This window comes from Microcaecilia unicolor, chromosome 3 (assembly GCF_901765095.1).
Source record: "Microcaecilia unicolor chromosome 3, aMicUni1.1, whole genome shotgun sequence".
Taxonomy (NCBI): domain Eukaryota; kingdom Metazoa; phylum Chordata; class Amphibia; order Gymnophiona; family Siphonopidae; genus Microcaecilia; species Microcaecilia unicolor.
This window is the reverse complement of record NC_044033.1, coordinates 238,879,227-238,897,069: the sequence shown is the minus strand read 5'-3', so window position 1 is coordinate 238,897,069 and position 17,843 is coordinate 238,879,227. Positions and strand designations below refer to the sequence as shown.

Below are 17,843 nucleotides of genomic sequence, written 5' to 3'. Positions count from 1 at the left end.
GCTGGTAAGTAATATTTTTAATAATGCTTTTTGAGGGTGGGAGGGGGTTAGTGACCACTGGGGAGTAAGGGGAGGTGATCCCCGATTCCCTCCAGTGGTCATCTGGTCATTCCAGGCACCTTTTTGTGCCTTATTCGTAATAAAAACATGTCCGGGTGAAAACGTCCAAGTTGTAGTCATGGACGTCTCTGCTTTTTTGATTATGGGTCAAAGACATCCGAGTCTTAGGAACGCCCAAGTCCCGCCTTCACCACATCTCCGATATGCCCCCTTGCGACAGACTTCAGTTAGAGATGTCCAAAATTGGGTTTCGATTATACCGATTTGGACGTCTCTGAGAGATGGATGTCCAAGTACCAATTTATGTTGGAAGATGGATGTCCATCTCTTTCGAAAATGAGCCTGTTAGTAAACAGGGCCCTAAATCTTTTAGATGCATTTCCTGCAAGAAAGTAATAGAGGTCCTTTGTTTTTCCAAGGTAGTTAATAATCTCTTCTTTTCTATCGGATGATTCAGACCATTAATATTCTAGGAGATCAAATTAATTGTCATGTTATCTGAAAAAGCAGAGGTGTTTCAATAAAGAAAACATGATTTTCTCCTTTTAACGCAGAAAATCTCCAGTGATAAGAAAAGTTAAGAAAAGAAGATAATATTTTATAGAGTTTGTAGCGATAGTTCGCCAAGATGGTTATATTGTTGATTTATCCTATTCCTCAGTGCTGTTTGTGGTGGAGTTCAAAAACAGATTAATTATGTCGTGTAGGGATGTGAAGAGGGGAGGGGTGTGTTAGTAATTTATTGAGCTTGGTTATGTTTTGAAAGTATTTCTATAGAGCGTCCTGATATGATTGATTTGTTGGTGCTGAAGAGTCTTCAAATCAGCATCTGTTTGTTATATTGTCCTCCACTGGCATTGCAGTGAGATTGCTCTCTGTTGTGGAAAACTCTGGTGGCACTACCAGTGGATTTAACTAATATGATTATTTTGAGTGATTTTAATTTACCCTTGAATTCCGGAGATGCTTCTTCACATGTATTATTTGATGTTATGTCTGCTTTAGGACTTATTGACATTGTGACTGTTGCTACTCTTATTGTGGGACATATGTTAGATCTTGTTTTTGTACTGCAGGTTTGTTCTACACAAACTGTTGTGACTTGTTACCTTTGCCTTGAACTGATCATTCTTTGTTGTCATGTTCAATATCATTGAATTCTGTTGAGAGAACTATGCAGTCTAGTTTTGCTAAGGAGATGAGAAGGCCAATTGATGTGCAGAAATTGCAAAATGTCTGGATGCCTATACTAGGTGATGTGTCTGAGTTGGAGGTTTCAGAACTGGTGGATCACTGTCATGCTACTCTAACTATGGCAGTGGATCAGGTGGCACCTATGAGGTTGGTTGAAGTGCGACTTGTTAATCTGATGCCTTTGTTTTCCTCTGGTTTACGGTAGCTGCGTTGTGAATTGTGCCAGGCTGAGCAAATGTGGAGGAAGGACAAGGATATTGAAATTAGAGAGAATTTGATTATGTTACAAGAAAATAAGCTGGTGATGGCTAGGGAAAAAGGAACATATTATCAAAAATGAATTAAGGAATCTTTGAACCAACCTAATGAGTTGTTCTCTGCGGTCATTAACAATAAAAAAAAACCTTTTTTTGTGTGATTCTATGTTTACTCCTGATGAGTTTACTAATTTCTTTGAGTCAAAGGTATCCAAATTAGTGGAAGTTTTTCTGAGTGTTGGTGAGCATGTTGGGGTGGATGATAATTGCTGGGATACATTTATGTTAGTGTGTGAAAGAGAGGTGTTGACTCATCTGAATTTGTGTCGACTGACAGGGTCGATCATGGATCCTTGTTGTCCCTATGTTCTCAGGAGTGTGTCTGTTTCAGTTGTGCCTGTGTTCCTTGATGTGTCAGCATTGTGGGATTTCTGCTGGAATGGTTCAAGTCATATGTTTCGGGAAGAACAATGCAAGTACAAATGGGTATTAAACTTTCTGAAATGAAAGTTATGTCTACTGGAGTGCACCAGGGATAATCTTTGGCTGGAATATTGTTTAATGTGCACCTGGCGTCAATTTGGCAAGATGAGTTATCACATTTATGCAGATGACATACAGTTTTTCATGCCACTGACAGAGCCAGTCCCTGCCATGTTCGATCAATTGAGAATGATTTTAGATTGGATGTTTGAGAATTTCCTCTGTGATAAAACAACTTTGGGGTCCTTTTTGACACAACATTCTCTTTTTCAGCTCAGATTTGAGCTGTGGTAAGGGCACCTTTTTTCAAGTTGCATTTGCTTAGTAAGCTGCATTCTCTTATCTCTCTATGTGATTTTCAACAAGTTCTGCAGAGTTTAATCTTGTCAGAGTTGGTTTATTAAATTATGACAATAAATAGAGTTATTATAAAATTGAGATACGTAGGGAGTGAGTTAGAGAAAATTAATTGGAAATTGCAAAATTAACTAACATAGGGCTTATTTTTCTAAGATGCGCTAGTGATTTCCATGCAGCAAATGAGAGGTTGTAAAATGTTCTTCAGTCTATTTATGATTAGAGCCTTCATTACCAAAGTTCAAGTCCAGCCTGAAACCCTTTCTATTGTGACACTTTTATGACATAGTAGTGTCACGGGGCAGTTGAGGAGTCCAGAATCCATAGCAATTCAATTTCTTTCTTACGAAGGATGAAGTTCCATGCAACATAAGCAGCCTTCCTAATCACAACTGACCAGCAAAATTAAAGGTCTCCATCAGGTCCCATATAGGCAGTTCCATCAAACTTACCACCAGCAAGAAAAAGGGACACATCCTTGTCCCCACCGTGTAAAGCTATCTGGGATTCATTCAACCCGAAAACAGAGGAGGCTTTCATAAAACCTTGCATGATTTACAGCCAACATCCTTACAGCTGGCATCAGAGGCCTTTTTGAAAGAGCCACAGTTGTTTACTGTTGTGAAAGGGCAACTGCCAATGGCACTAAAAGGTCTGTCTTGTGCCCCCTACTGACAAGGACAAGCTGGAAAACTACTGACCAGTGTCTAACATCCCTTTTCTGACAAAACTTATAGAACAGACAGTCTGCCTCAAAAAAATACTGTGGGATGCTGTAGGACCCTTTTGCCACTCGGCAGGCGTGCATTAGGCCACCATGTTAATTTTTATGTTAAGAGCTAACACAGCTTTGTAAGTAGCCCCTAAATGTTACTTCTGTTTCCCATTAATATGATGAATGCAGGAAAACCCTGAAACGCTACTCACATGTATAAGGTTTAATCCAACAATGTATCAATGACAAAATTGTTATTGACTATTATAGTTACTTAAATTTTATGTTCAAATTGTGAATAACATCTTATTTTAGCTAAAATAATAAAAAAGAAAAATATGTGAACTGTAGGATGGCCTTGACCAGTGATGCAGCTTCTGCAAAAACAAACACAGATAAGTCACTTTGGATTTGCCCAACAAATGATAACAATAATAAATTAATCTATCATTTGCACAAATTTTAATCATTCCAGTTTTTAGTTAGGAATTTTCTACTGTTCCTTTCAGGCCTCAGCAGAATAATGAAGCACTTAGGGAGAAAGATACAGCCCAGAAGTCCAGCACTTGAAGCCAGGATAGCAAATATCTCCACTGCTACCACGTACTTGCCCTTTGTGCTCAGATACATTGGGAGGAAGGAGATCCAGACACTGCAGAACACTAGCATGCTGAAGGTGATGTACTTGGCCTCATTGAAACTGTCAGGTAGATTTCTTGCTATGAAAGCTATGATGAAGCTGATACCAGCCAAAAATCCTAGATATCCCAGAACACAGTAAAATGCAACTATTGACCCTTCGTTACATTCAATTAGAATTGTTCCAGTTTCAGATCTCATATTAAGATATGGGAAGGGAGGAGCAGTACACAACCAGATAAGACAGAGAAGAGCCTGAAGAAGGGAACAGGAAAGGACTATAGAGTTTGAGAACCTGAAACCCATCCATTTCCGGAGCTTGTTCCCAGGTTTAGTGGCTTGGAAGGCCATGATCACAGTAATGGTTTTTGCTAATACAGAGGAGAGTGAAATGGAAAACGTGATCCCAAAGACAATCTGTCGGAGAATACAAGTCACCTTTTTAGGACGACCAATGAATATCAAAGAACAGAGGAAGCAGAGCATGAGTGAGATGAGGAGAATATAACTGAGATCTCGGTTGTTGGCTTTCACTATGGGAGTGTCTTGGTAGTAAATGAAGATTCCCAGAATAACAGCAGTGATGAGAAAGAGGAAAATTATGATGTAAGTCAAAGTTATTCCTAAAGGCTCTTTATAGGACAGGAAGGTTATTACTTTTGGGATGCAGGCATCTCTCTTCTGATTAGGCCATTGGTCCTCTGGGCATGTTATACAGGTATCCATATCTGAGAATGAAAAATATTGTCTTATTATCTCATAGCATCTGTTGCAGAGCATACATGAAGGTCTATGTTTTTTTTTAAAGAAGAAACTCCTCCCAGGCATCTTCTAGGCACCTAAATATTAGTGTCATTTTATAAACTTACCCCCTATCAGCCAAACCTTTTTCAACCACACCTCAAATATTGTATAGTATTCTTGTAGTTGCATAGCATTATTACAAAAGGTACAGAGAAGTTTGATTAAAAGGATAGATAAAATCTCATATTAGGAAAGGCTAAAGAAGTTAGGGCTCTTCAGCATGGAGCAGAGGGGAGATATGCCAGAGGTCTGTATGAACAGATAAACATAAAATGTTTGTTTACTCTTTCAAATATACTTGGACAGGAGAGGCTGGTAAGAATAAAGGAAATAACCTTTTATGTATAATGAAGAAAATAGAAAATATCCTTTTATGTACAATAAGTAATAACAAGAGGAATGAAACTTATAACAGTATATAAATGCAGAATGAGAAAGCCAAACTGAGCAGCTTTGTAACTCAGTCTGAATGTCTTGCTGGCATTTTTTATTTATACCATGGAGGGGCATAAAGTGATTGTTCCCTCTGGAGCATTTTTGTCACATAAAAATGCTCCAGAGGGAACAATCACTTTAGTACTGACTAAGAGAAATACCAGTAAAGATTTTACTTTACTGACAATCAGACTCGGATAAGCAGCAACCAAGATTTTACTTGGTTGCTGCTTATCCGAGTCTGATTGTCATACTAGCCAAGGAGTGTATCTCCAAGGCTGAAGTGTCTTCCCCTCCCAAAGGGCAAGGGACAGAAGTAAGTAGTTAGCTGCATTATGAAAAAGTTTAAACAAATTCCTGGAGGAAAAATTCTTAACATTATTAAGGTAGATCTGGGGAAAGCCAAAGCTTATTCCTGGAAAAAAGGGACAAGGAGTGTCTACTTTTGAGATTCTGCTATGTATTTGTGACTTGGATTGACAACTGTTGGAAAGAGGATACCAAGTTAGATGGACCTTTGGTCTAACTCATTGGGGCAACTCTTATGTTCTTATGTTTGCAAATTTGGACAAAAATCCTTGATTACCCACAAAACAGAACATTTAAGGCTCATTTTCGAAAGAGAAGAACGCCCATCTTTCGACACAAATCGGAAGATGCTTGGTTGGTGTCTTTGTATGTCAGGGGGACCAGTGCACTATGAATGCTGGCTCCTCCCACGACCAAAGGGCTTGCATTTGGTCGTTTCTGAGATGGGCGTCCTTAGTTTCCATTATCGCTGAAAATCAGAAACGACCAAGTCTAGGGATGACCATCTTTAAGGACGACCTAAATGTCAAGATTTGGGCATCCTCAACCGTATTATCAAAACAAAAGATGGACGTCCATCTTGTTTCGATAATACGGGTTTCCCCGCCCCTCCACCGGGACGTTTTGCGAGGACGTCCTCAGCAAAACTTGGGCGTCCCCTTCGATTATGCCCCTCCATGTGTTCTAAAGTTCTGGCTAATATCAACAGAAGTCAAGAGTACAATACCACTAAATACTGAGAAGAACTATATAATTGTTCCATCATATCAATTCTGTGTGCCCCATATCTTCAAATCCAAATGCTCCCATAAAGCAGCTCAGCTTATTCTAAAATTTCACCATTAGTGTGGGAACACTTACCAACACCTATTTTCTAGGCAGTTAGGGTTCCCTGCTAATCAAGCGCTCATCAGTTGCTGCATGGAATATATCTGCGCTGATTAGCACAGAATATGCCTATTCTCTGCCCCAAAGACACCCAGCACTCCACACTGAATATTGGACCGATAGTTTATATAAAACATATCTATGTGAGTATTAAATTTATCTGGATATTGGTGATCAATACCTTGCTTTTTTTTTATAGCCATACCCGTTAGTATTTTTACAATGCTGACTGCAAAGGCTGGATATGGGCTCAATGATGAATAACCAGTGCCCAAGGGCATGTCTCATTATAATGTCATCGCTCACCAGTTTGGTTGGAGATCTCGCCTTCTGAACAGCGAATACAGTCATAACAGCAAATGGACTTTCCTTCCCTGGTTAATTTCCTGAACCCAGGAAGGCAACTTGGGCTGCATCTGGACTGAGGAGGTGCCTGAGGATTGAGAAAATAATCGTAGAAAGTTGTGATAACACTGGAATATGACTTTTCAGATGTAGTTTCTTTGTAAATGTGAGGTGGTTCTAGCCTTTTACGTTTTTTTGTCTCATTACCAAGCTACTCAGGAGAATATGGGAATGAGGTATGAGCACTATATTTTGAATGGAAGATAAAATATAATTGAATTTAATTAATTTTGTTATTTGTAAGCTACCTAACCATAAAGTTCAAGTTATTGAGGTTTATACAGTGTAACATAGAACTGAATCAGTACTTGGCCCAATCTGCATATGTACATTTGGAAGACATAATGCTGAATTGTACTATATGGATCATTAGTGGCCCTCTATGACCCACTGATACTCATTTACTAACAGTGATGATTAATATTGCAACATCAGACATTCGTCAATGGAGCACCCCAGCTAGTTTGCTCGCTCAGATCCAAAAAAATCCCAGAGCTTCCACTTCACCATGACATTTACAACACCCTTGCAAGACACCTTCTGTTGAGAATTCAGTCAGGCTTTACCTTCCAGCCCACACCTGACTGTAAGCAGTCTGAGGTGCAAGATATGGCTGACCACAAAGGCAAGCTGGCAACTTTAAAAGTCATTTGTGGTCATGGCTATACCAATTTCAGTCAGACTGTAGTCAGTAAGCATTCAAAGAACAGCACTGGGTCTTCAGAGGTGATCCACAAGGCCCCTATGGCATCTACCAAGCAATAGAACACATCATCAATGTGTGTCCATTCACATGTCTGCCTGGTGATCTTGAAGCCCTCACCACCCACTGGCAGTAGTACAGTTAGAGGACTCCTACTGAGCTTATAAGGAACAGTGATCAGATTTGGTATTTGTATATGCTTTATAAAAACACGCATGATATGTGCATAGTTCACTGGTTTCCATTTTACATCTGACCTGGCTGAACAAGTCCTCCCACACAATTGTCTTCTCATTGATGGTAAAGCTCTTCTCTGGTGGAGCATAAGGATTATAGCTTCCAACAATGTCATTACGCCGTGTCCCATCAGGTAGAAATACTGTGCTTATAATATCATATCCAATGGCGAGATCACCATTCTCATCAAAAAAGATTTCTTCACCCAGAACATTGTTAAAACGAAGCTTCTTCAGATAATGATGAAGCTGATGGGAAGCAAAACATTTTTATTAATAAACTCACTGCAGGAATACATTCATAATATCAAACACATGTAATCTCATTTTAGGGATGGACTTTAATTTCAGAGCAACATGATGTAATAGATGTTATCTGGATAATTATTCCAGCTGCATGTATATGGTTATCTACCTATCTATCTCTACCTATATTATAGCTATATAAAAAGCCCTGTGGCTGCCTAGCCCTGATATTCAGTGGCACTAAACCAGTCACAGTTATTTGAATATCAGCTATGACCACACATGTTAAAAGTAGTGGAACCAGCAGTTATGCCAGCACCTGCATAGCTAAGAGGCAGAAATTAGGACAGCTAATGGCTAAATCAAAAGGAAAAGTGAAAGAGAAGCCCTAATCCGCAGACTGCAAGATGGTGGAGGTGGATGATGGCACGCTCATTCAAACACTTTCCTCAGCAGTAGTTGAAGCTCTGGATAGCTATTTCAAAAGGTATCTGCACAACTGAATGACATGGTCTGAGATAGGGCGCTGCATGCAGAAGGTAGAGAAACAAGCCCAGCTGGCTCTCATGCAGAAACGTTTACCTTTGATGACAAGATAGATAATTTGGAGTAAACGTTGCGCAGGAACAACCTCTGTTTTATTGGTCAACTTGAATCTCTGTTTGACTCAGAACTTATAGAGTTTTAAGAAATCAAGTTGGTGCAAGAGCAAATGTCAGATACTAGGCTGGGGGATTTCCATGCAACTATGAAGCAGATGCTGAAGCAAGGCAATTAAATAAGTCACCTGATCCAAGAGAAGGAGAGAAGGTGAAGGGGGGAGAGCTCATTGAGATTATCACAAAAAATATTGAAAGCTGAGTCTGTAGGGGCATGACTGGGAGGGCAAGAAGTGTGTGTGTGTGTGTGGGGGGGGGGGGGGGGTGAGGGTGGAGGCGCAGAAACAGAGCGAGAAGAGGAATCAGACCAGGGAATACAGGCAAGGGAAGTGAGGGGTGTGGGTGGAGGCACTGGAAAAGAGAGAGAAAAGGAAATAAGCAGGTGATTAGACCAGGGAACAGAGAGAAGGGGACCAGAGAAGGAAACCTCACCAACTTGAACTTTATGGTTAGGTAGCTTACATTGCCAACAGAGTGGACAGGAAAAGAAACATGTTGGGTAAGATTCGCGGCAGAGGTTAAACCCAAGAAAGATGATGCAGAGTCAGACAGGGCAGGATGAAGTCACCTAAAAGCAGCAGAGGAGAGTATATAATCAAAAGAAGAAAGCTCATTGAACATAGAGACAGATGATAAGGGCAGATGTTATGACAAATTGGAAAAAAGATGTACCCACTGTGGAAGTAATTTATAAATAAAGCTCTGATATCTGTGCAATGAATACTACTCTCATCATTTTATATATATGTTTTACAATCCACTTGTGTCTTTGAAATTGGTGCACATCTCTGATGGTGAGCAGGAAGCATCTGTGTGACTATACAGACTTCACTACATTCTGCAATTATAGACTATCACTTGTTTCTGAAAATAGCATTCCTCCGTCAAAGGATATTACCTTCCATGGTGAAAAATCCAAAACGTTCTCACTTTCTCCACTTAACAGGATGCCATTTCTAGAACCAGAAGTGATCATGTCATGCAGTGCATGTGCCAGACCATACATAGCATTGTACACATTATAACTGCTTCCAAGGATTACAATGTCACAGTGTAAGATGTACTCAGGCATTTCATCACTGCTGCAGGATCTTTGGATGCTCTTAGGGCACTTGTTGTTACACAGGTCCTTCCACCATGACTCTATGAATGCTTCGCTTGGAAATAGAGCAGGATTCACCTCACGGACAAATTTGTGAAAGCTTGGAATAGTCCTCTTTCCCACAGTGAATGCAAAGGTGTTTTTCCCATCGACATTGTTTAAGAGATAGACAAATAACCATTCAGTTGTTATGATCCAGACCTTTCCTGGTACTTGCCAAATGGGTGTATATCTTATAAAATCTGTGAAGTCTCTATTACAATACAAAATAATCACTTTAGCTGAAGATGTAATGATGGTGTTGTAAATATTAGTTATATTTTGAATCATGAGTGCACTGGACTCTTGGACGGTTTCTACGAATTCAATGCAACCTCCACTCTGCTCAATCCCTTCTCTCAGGATCTGCACAGCCCTCATGCTGTTTTCATCATCAGCTGCAATGACACCGACCCAGTTCCAGCCAAAATGCTTCAATAGTTTGACTATCCCAGCACAGAGGTGCAGCTCACTAGGGACAGTCCGGTAAAAATAAGGAAACTTAACTATGTCGCTCATGACAAGATTCCCTGAGGTATAACTGATCTGTTGAAAATAAAAGATTGAATTCATCACCATCTTAGTCGTAAGATTATATTTCATTCACATATCAAATATTTAGAACAGAATTATACTGGACAGAGTAGAGGAGATAAAGTCAACTGGTATGGCATATTAGAAAAGCTGTACTGAGCTGTTGGGGAGACACAGCAGAGCAAAAGAAGGCTGTGCACAGAAAATGTTTGTGTTTTATTTCTTCTTTTTAATTCATTTTAAATGTCTTTGGCTTCTTTTCCTTAAAGTCAATGAAACAAAGATAAGGAATAATGAAACAGTAGGATAAAATCTCCCTTCTCTCCCCAACCTTCCTCCAAGTGACTTCTGTGGCTGCTGCTGAAATACTAAATTAAGAGCCCCCCCCCCCCCCCGGACCTTCTTCAAACCCCTCAAACCTCAGAGACCCTCTGTTTATTCACTTCTTCTAAAGGTGGGAGCACTCAATCGTTGTTCCAGTCCTGCAGCTTCTGTATCTCAAAATTGTTAATTTTACCTATAGTAGGTTTTTGGATGTTAGTTTTACCTCCAGAAGGCTGGCTAACACCTGCTGTGTTCCAGGAAATGGGGCTACTGAGATGTGCTCCTGGGTTTTATAATTGGTTCGACAGAAGTTACACTTTAGAACACACTTATCTCTGTCCATCCCCAAATATATGCCTCAACAGTCAAAACAATAAAATATCATCTTCCCAGAAACTTCTGCTTAGACATACCTCAAACATCACTGTCACTACTTCTTTCACAATGTAGAGATAAATAGTTTTGGGGGTTACTATAGGCAATGTTGTGCACATCTTCATCAATCCAATACATTAACTTTTTCTCAAATGGTGTAAACTTAGGAGTTAAAAATTATGACCAGCACCACTTAACTTTCAACAGCTTCCACAGCACCAAGAACCTCCACCAACATGGCTAAGTCTCGTTATTTCTTCAGGGGATAGGTCCAGCTCTATATATCTTGATAGAGGTCTATAAAATAATGAGTGGAGTTGAATGGGTAGATGTGAAGTGTCTGCTTACGCTTTTCAAAAATACTAGGACTAGGGGGCATGCAATGAAGCTACAATGTAGTAAATTTAAAATGAACTGGAGAACATGTTTCTTCACTCAATGTGTAATTAAACTTTGGAATTCATAGTAACATAGTAGATGACGGCAGAAAAAGACCTGCACGGTCCATTTAGTCTGCCCATGATAAACTCATATGTGTATACCTTACCTTGATTTGTACCTGTCTTTTTCAGGGCACAGATCGTATAAGTCTGTGCAGCAGTATTTCCCGCCTCCCAACCACCAGTCCCGCCTCCCATCACCGGCTCCGGCACAGACCCCATATAAGTCTGCCCTCCCCCATCCTAGCCTCTCAACCACCAACCCCTCTTCCCCCCGCCACCCAATTTCAGCTAAGCTTCTGTGGATCCATTCCTTCTGCACAGGATTCCTTTATGCCTGTCCCACGCATGTTTGAATTCCGTTACCGTTTTCATCTCCACCACCTCCCGCGGGAGGGCATTCCAAGCGTTCACCACCCTCTCTGTGAAGAAATACTTCCTGACATCTTTCCTGAGTCTGCCCCCCTTCAATCTCATTTCATGTCCTCTCGTTCTACCGCCTTCCCATCTCCGGAAAAGATTTGTTTGCGGATTAATACCTTTCAAATATTTGAACGTCTGTATCATATCACCCCTGTTCCTCCTTTCCTCCAGAGTATACATGTTCAGGTCAGCAAGTCTCTCTTCATACGTCTTGGAACGCAACTCCCATACCATCCTCATAGCTTTTCTTTGCACCGCTTCCATTTTTTTAACATCCTTCGCAAGGTACGGCCTCCAAAACTGAACACAATACTCCAGGTGAGGCCTCACCAACGTCTTATACAGGGGCATTAAAACCTCCTTTTTTCTGCTGGTCACACCTCTCTCTATACAGCCTAGCAACCTTCTCGCTACGGCCACCGCCTTGTCGCACTGTTTCATCGCCTTCAGGACCTCATATACTATCACCCCAAGATCCCTCTCCCCGTCCGTGTCTATCAGGCTCTCCCCACCTAACACATACGCCTCCCTTGGATTTCTACTCCCTAAGTGCATCACTTTGCATTTCTTCGCATTGAATTTTAATTGCCAACCGTTAGACCATTTTTCCAGCTTCTTCAGATCTTTTTTCATGTTTTCCACTCCCTCCGGGGTGTCCACTCTGTTGCAAATCTTGGTGTCATCCGCAAAAAGGCAAACTTTACCTTGTAACCCTTCGGCAATGTCACTCACAAATATATTGAACAGAATTGGCCCCAGCACCGATCCCTGAGGCACTCCACTACTCACCTTTCCCTCCTCCGAGCGAACTCCATTCACTACCACCCTCTGGCGTCTGCCCGTCAACCAGTTCCTAATCCAGTTCACCACTTCGGGTCCTATCTTCAGCCCTTCTAGTTTATTCAAGAGCCTCCTGTGGGGAACCGTGTCAAAAGCCTTGCTGAAATCTAAGTAGATGACGTCCATAGCATGTCCTTGATTTAATTCTCCCGTCACCCAGTCAAAGAATTCAATGAGATTCGTTTGGCACGACTTCCCTTTGGTGAAACCATGTTGTCTGGGATCTTGCAACTTATTGGCTTCCAGGAAATTCACTATCCTTTCCTTCAGCATGGCTTCCATTACTTTTCCAATAACCGAAGTGAGGCTTACCGGCCTGTAGTTTCCAGCTTCTTCCCTATCACCACTTTTGTGAAGAGGGACCACCTCCGCCGTTCTCCAATCCCTCGGAACCTCTCCCGTCTCCAAGGATTTATTAAACAAATCTTTAAGAGGACCCGCCCATAGAATGTGGTAAAGGCAGTTAGCTTAGCAGAGTTTAAAAATGGTTTGGACGGCTTCATAAAGGAAAAGTCCATAGACCATTATTAAATGGACTTGGGGAAAATCCACTATTTCTGAGATAAGCAGTATAAAATGTTTTGTACTTTTTTGGGATCTTGCCAGGTATTTGTGACCTGGATTGGCCACTGTTGGAAACAGGATGCTGGGCTTGATGAACCTTTGGTCTTTCCCAGTATGACAATACTTATGTACTTATGTATGTACTTATGTATTGTCTTGTTTCTTTTCTCACATAGAAAAAAGATGGGCGTCCAAAAGACACATTTCTAGAAACTTAGGCACACAGATTTGAGATTGTACATTTCCACACATTGCTGTATTTCTGTAAAGAGTCACCTAGCTGAAGACGACAAGAACATGTGTAAATATTGTATTCTAGTCACTTCTGCAAATAAATTGACCTCTTACATAATATGAACTAGCAGAAAAGTACACAACACAGTTTCATGGTGCACATATTGTGGATGGCATGCACATGTGTGGATGAGGTGCAAAGGTAAATACCTAAATTATAGAATCATATCATGCTATTCTCTGAAGGCAAGTAAGCCATAAGTATTCTCAAATCTGGGTGACATCATCTGGATGAGCTTGGTGTGGACCCTGCCTAGCATATATAGCTACTAGAAAATTCTAGCAGAGTCCTACTGGACATACACAAGTGCCTCTTCACCCGACGTGTAATTGCAGTTCCTCAGTCTATGTTTTTCCGTGGAGCTGGGAGGCCGCTTCTTTGTGGTCAGCACTTTTCACAGATACCTTTTCAGTGGATTCCCATGCAGGTTTTCCTCATATGTTTCCATAAGTATTCTCATATCTGGGTGACATCATCCGACTGAGCCTGATGTGGACCCTGCCTAGCATATATAGCTACTAGAAAATTCTAGCAGAGTCCAACTGCACATGTGCAGGTGCCTCTTCACCCGACATGTAAGTGCAGTTCCTTGGTCTACGTTTTTCCATGGAGCTGGGAGACCACTTCTTTGTGGTTTCACTTCAGCGCTTTTCACAGATACCTTATCAGTGGCTTCCCATGCGGGTTTTCCTCATATTTTTCCACCATTTTCTTCACCTTCGCCTTTATTTTTTTAGGTTTTCAGTTCATCAAGTTTTCTTACTTTCTTTCTTTTTCGTTCAGCTTTTCAGATCCCCTTCAGGCCTAAGCACCAGCCTCAGTTGAGCCTTGCCTCTTTTTGTCACTCAAGATTGAGGAGTCTAATTTAGCCACAATTCGTTACCTGATGTCCAAGAAGATGCCCAGTGGCGTTAAAAGGTGTGCCCAATGCAATAAGATGATTTCAGTAGTGGGACTCATATATCCGGTTCCTTGGGCTTAACCATGAGCCTAACTCTTATTCTCTCTGTTTAAAAATACAGTTAAGGGCATAGAAGATGCGTCAAGTCCAGCAGGAAAAACTTTTTGGTTCCTTGAAGGATGGTCCATCAACATCGGCACTGGAAGCTTCAAATTCGATGGCTGCTCAGACTTCATCTACCAATGGAAGAACACCAGCATCGAGGAGGTGCTGATATTAGGCCCTGGTACCAGCCAGCATTGGACCCAACTCTGAAGATGCATTCGGGTTCGATGTCATTCTCATTGGCACCAGAGGACTGTGATGCTGAGTGTCGAGGGAAACCAAAGAAGCATAATCATCGTCCTCTTCAAAGCACCTTGCTAGTGCTTCTCAGTTACCGGCAATGCTGATGCCCAGGCACTCCTAAGTGCATAGTTTCCCCTCTTTAGTAGAGATTCTGGTGTCCAGTCCCCGAGCAGCCAGGATCCCACTTCTGATTTGACACTGACCCTTTCTCAGGTTGTCCCTGAACCGACTCCCCAGCCTTTGATAATGCCTGCCCTCAATGAGCAGTCCTAGGGCATGCTCAGGGAGGAGTTGGAGCAGATGTTTCAGCTGCACACCATTCAAGCATCAAGGGTGCTTATGCCAGATGCAGCTCAGCCTCAACTCCTTCCTGAGGCCCCTATTCTGTCTTTGGAGCAGTCTCCAACTCCTGTGCCTTGATGGTTGTCGACATCAACATCAACCCATGATGTATCGCTCTCTACACTGGGACAGGAAGCTTTCTTGGAATCTGATAGTGGGCATCAATATAGTTTGTGATAAGGCAGGTAAACGGGGATATAGCAAAAGGCCATGGGCCCAGAACTACAAGGTCCAGAATTCCCTGGGGGACTTGGAGAAAGGGGAGGGCCCAAAAACCCAGGAGGGATTCTCAGAAAAAGTGGGAGGGAAGCTAGCCCAAGGTATAGAGAGCCATTCTCCTCAGTAACCAGCGGGGGGAGAAACAGCCAGGAGGAGGCCCAGTTCCCATGGCTGCAAAATCAATATCAAATTCCAACCAGCTGTGAAGGAGGGGGAGGGGGGAGAGATTTTCTGAACGTTCTGAAGCTGGAGGAAGAGACAGAGTTACCTGAGGAAATGATTACAAAGAGGCAGAGCTGGACATGCCTGGGGGATTGCCAGTTCCAGGAGAGACAGCCAGCATGGACTGGGAGAGTACCCAAGGTTAATCTCTCCAGCACAAGAGCACGTGGGAGGCCACAGGTGTTTGTTCTGTGAAGCGGGAGGTGTGCTACCAACCTTGTTAGTGACAGAGCTGGTGGAAGTGCTGGAGGAGGAAAGGTAGGACGTTTCTGGTTCATATGATTTCTTCCTCTTCCCTTGGAGAGTTTTTGCTCATTTTGGGGAACTGAATTTTGCTAAAGACTGAACTGCATTTGACTGAATGCTGAACTGAACTTTGCTAAAAGGCTGGGTGGAAACCAGTTTGAAAATAGAACTAAACTTTGTGGAGTGCTGAGTGGAACTGGGCTAGAGTTAAACGTGAAGAAATAAGGGAAAGCAGAACTATGCTACCAAAAGAAGGGGCAGTGAGGATAATTGAAACTGTTCCCAAAAATTGAGAGGATTTTTGTTTACTTTGTTTGCGAGAGGAGTTAATATTAAATCTTTTGCTGTTCTGAACTGAGCTCGGCTTCAAGAGTGACTGCATAAGCGTGGAGGCGGAGGGCTGGATTACGGGACACAGTCACCAGGAAAGGGAAGCGGTATCACAAGTTCTACTGAGCCAGGGCAGGCACAGACTCACTTTACACATCCAGAGTATTGTGAGGAGTCTGACTTGGATTGCTCATGGGAGTCAAAGGAGAATCCGCACTTCTTGGATATGAGTTCTATGGAGTCTCTTCTGTCTCCTCCCTGCCTCAAGAGAGATGTAAATCTCAACCTGAGAGTCTCTCATTCACAAGTTTTGTGAAGGAAATGGCTTTGGCCAATCCATTTAATTTGGAGATGGAGGAGGAGCCTAGGGCAAAGATGTAATCTGTCTTGGACTATGTATCTCCTCCTAAAGAAGGGGATCACAGTTCCATTATACCCTATCCTTAATGACGAAGAATTGGGAATCTGCCCTCTCATTACAGGTTGTACCAAATAAGATGGATACTTAGTATCATATCCAGAAGGCTCCCGGATTCAAGAGAGTAGAATTGCCTCACCACTCTCTGGTAGCTGAATCCTCCCTAAAATGAGCCAGAAGTTTCAGGAGTTATGCCTTGCTTCCCCCAGGCAGTGGTGTAGCCACAGGTGGGCCGGGGCCCACCCAATTAAGGCTCAGGCCCACTCAACAGTAGCACACATTTAGCGGTAGCTGGTGGGAATCCCAAGCTCCGCCAGCTGAAGATTTCCCCCTGATGGTAATGAAAACGCTATTCTCCACGATACTGGCACCTGCGCATGCTCAGTTTTCAGCGCATGCCTGCTGCAGACTACTAAGGTGGAAAGAAGCGTTTTCCCACCAGCTGAGATTATTTTTGGTGGTGGGTGAAGGGGAGAACACTTGATGCCCACCCACTTCTTGCCTAGGCCCACCCAAAATCTGTTGTCTGGCTATGCCCCTGCCCCCAGGTAGAGAGCTGTAGATCCTGGACTTATTTGGGAGGAAACTCTATTAGGTCTCAATGCTCATTAACTGCATCCCAATCTACCAGCTCTACACGAACATATAAAGTGCATAGGAGGCTTAAGTCTTATAGACTCCCTCCCTCAGGAGCAGGCCACTGAGCTTCACCAGTTAGCCAACAAGTAGCTGCAGTGCAGGATATATATGGCAAGCGGGACTTATAACATCTTTGATATTGCATCCAGACTCTCTGCTATTGGTGTGAGGATCCATAGACTCTCATGGTTGCGTGTCTCTGACCTGGAACCAGTGGTTCAAGAGGTTAGTGGATGTACCTTGCTGAGATAAACTTTTTGTTGAGTGGAGGAGGTATCAGACCTTATCAAGAAATATACTGACACCAATTGCTGGTCAAGAGCACATTGTAGGAAAAAGCGAGCGCAAGAGACAATGCGGAGAAATATTCAGGTGTGGAAACTCCTAGGGTATGTCACCAAAGTCCAAGCTTATCCAAATTCAATGATTGGAATACGTGGAGGGGCATAATCGAACGCGAACACCCATCTCCAAGGGCGTCTATGTCCAAAAATGGGTATGTGAAGAGGTGGGACAGACCGTATTATCGAAAAAGATAGGCGTCCATCTTTCATTTCGAAAATACGGTTTGGACGGACCAAATGCCATGGATTTGGTCCTTTCTCAGCTGGGCGTTTTTTATTTTTAGCGATAATGGAAACTAAAAACGCCCAGCTCAGAAACGTCCCAATCCAAGCAATTTGGTCATAGGAGGGACAAATGTACAACGCTGCCATAGCTCTTAGGGGTGAATGGGGCACCTACATGTGGGTACAGTGGGTTTTAGAAGCCTCCCATTTACCACCACAAGTGGTACAGGTGTGTGTGTGGGGGGGGGGGGGGGGGGGGGGGGATGGGCCTGGGTCTGCCTGC

At 42.4% G+C, this 17,843-nt stretch overlaps 1 protein-coding gene across 1 annotated transcript in view; it reads right to left on the bottom strand.

The window, feature by feature from the left end:
* Window positions 1–3,528: 3,528 nt before the first annotated feature.
* Window positions 3,529–17,843, bottom strand: part of LOC115464475 (vomeronasal type-2 receptor 26-like) — a 53,302-nt gene continuing 38,987 nt past the window's right edge. Inside the window, exons 3-6 of the mRNA XM_030194851.1 lie at window positions 9,289–10,077; window positions 7,507–7,734; window positions 6,448–6,574; window positions 3,529–4,433 (exon numbers count right to left, since the gene is read on the bottom strand). Coding sequence (XP_030050711.1) covers window positions 3,529–4,433; window positions 6,448–6,574; window positions 7,507–7,734; window positions 9,289–10,077 — 2,049 coding nt within the window. The remainder of the gene's footprint in view (window positions 4,434–6,447; window positions 6,575–7,506; window positions 7,735–9,288; window positions 10,078–17,843) is intronic.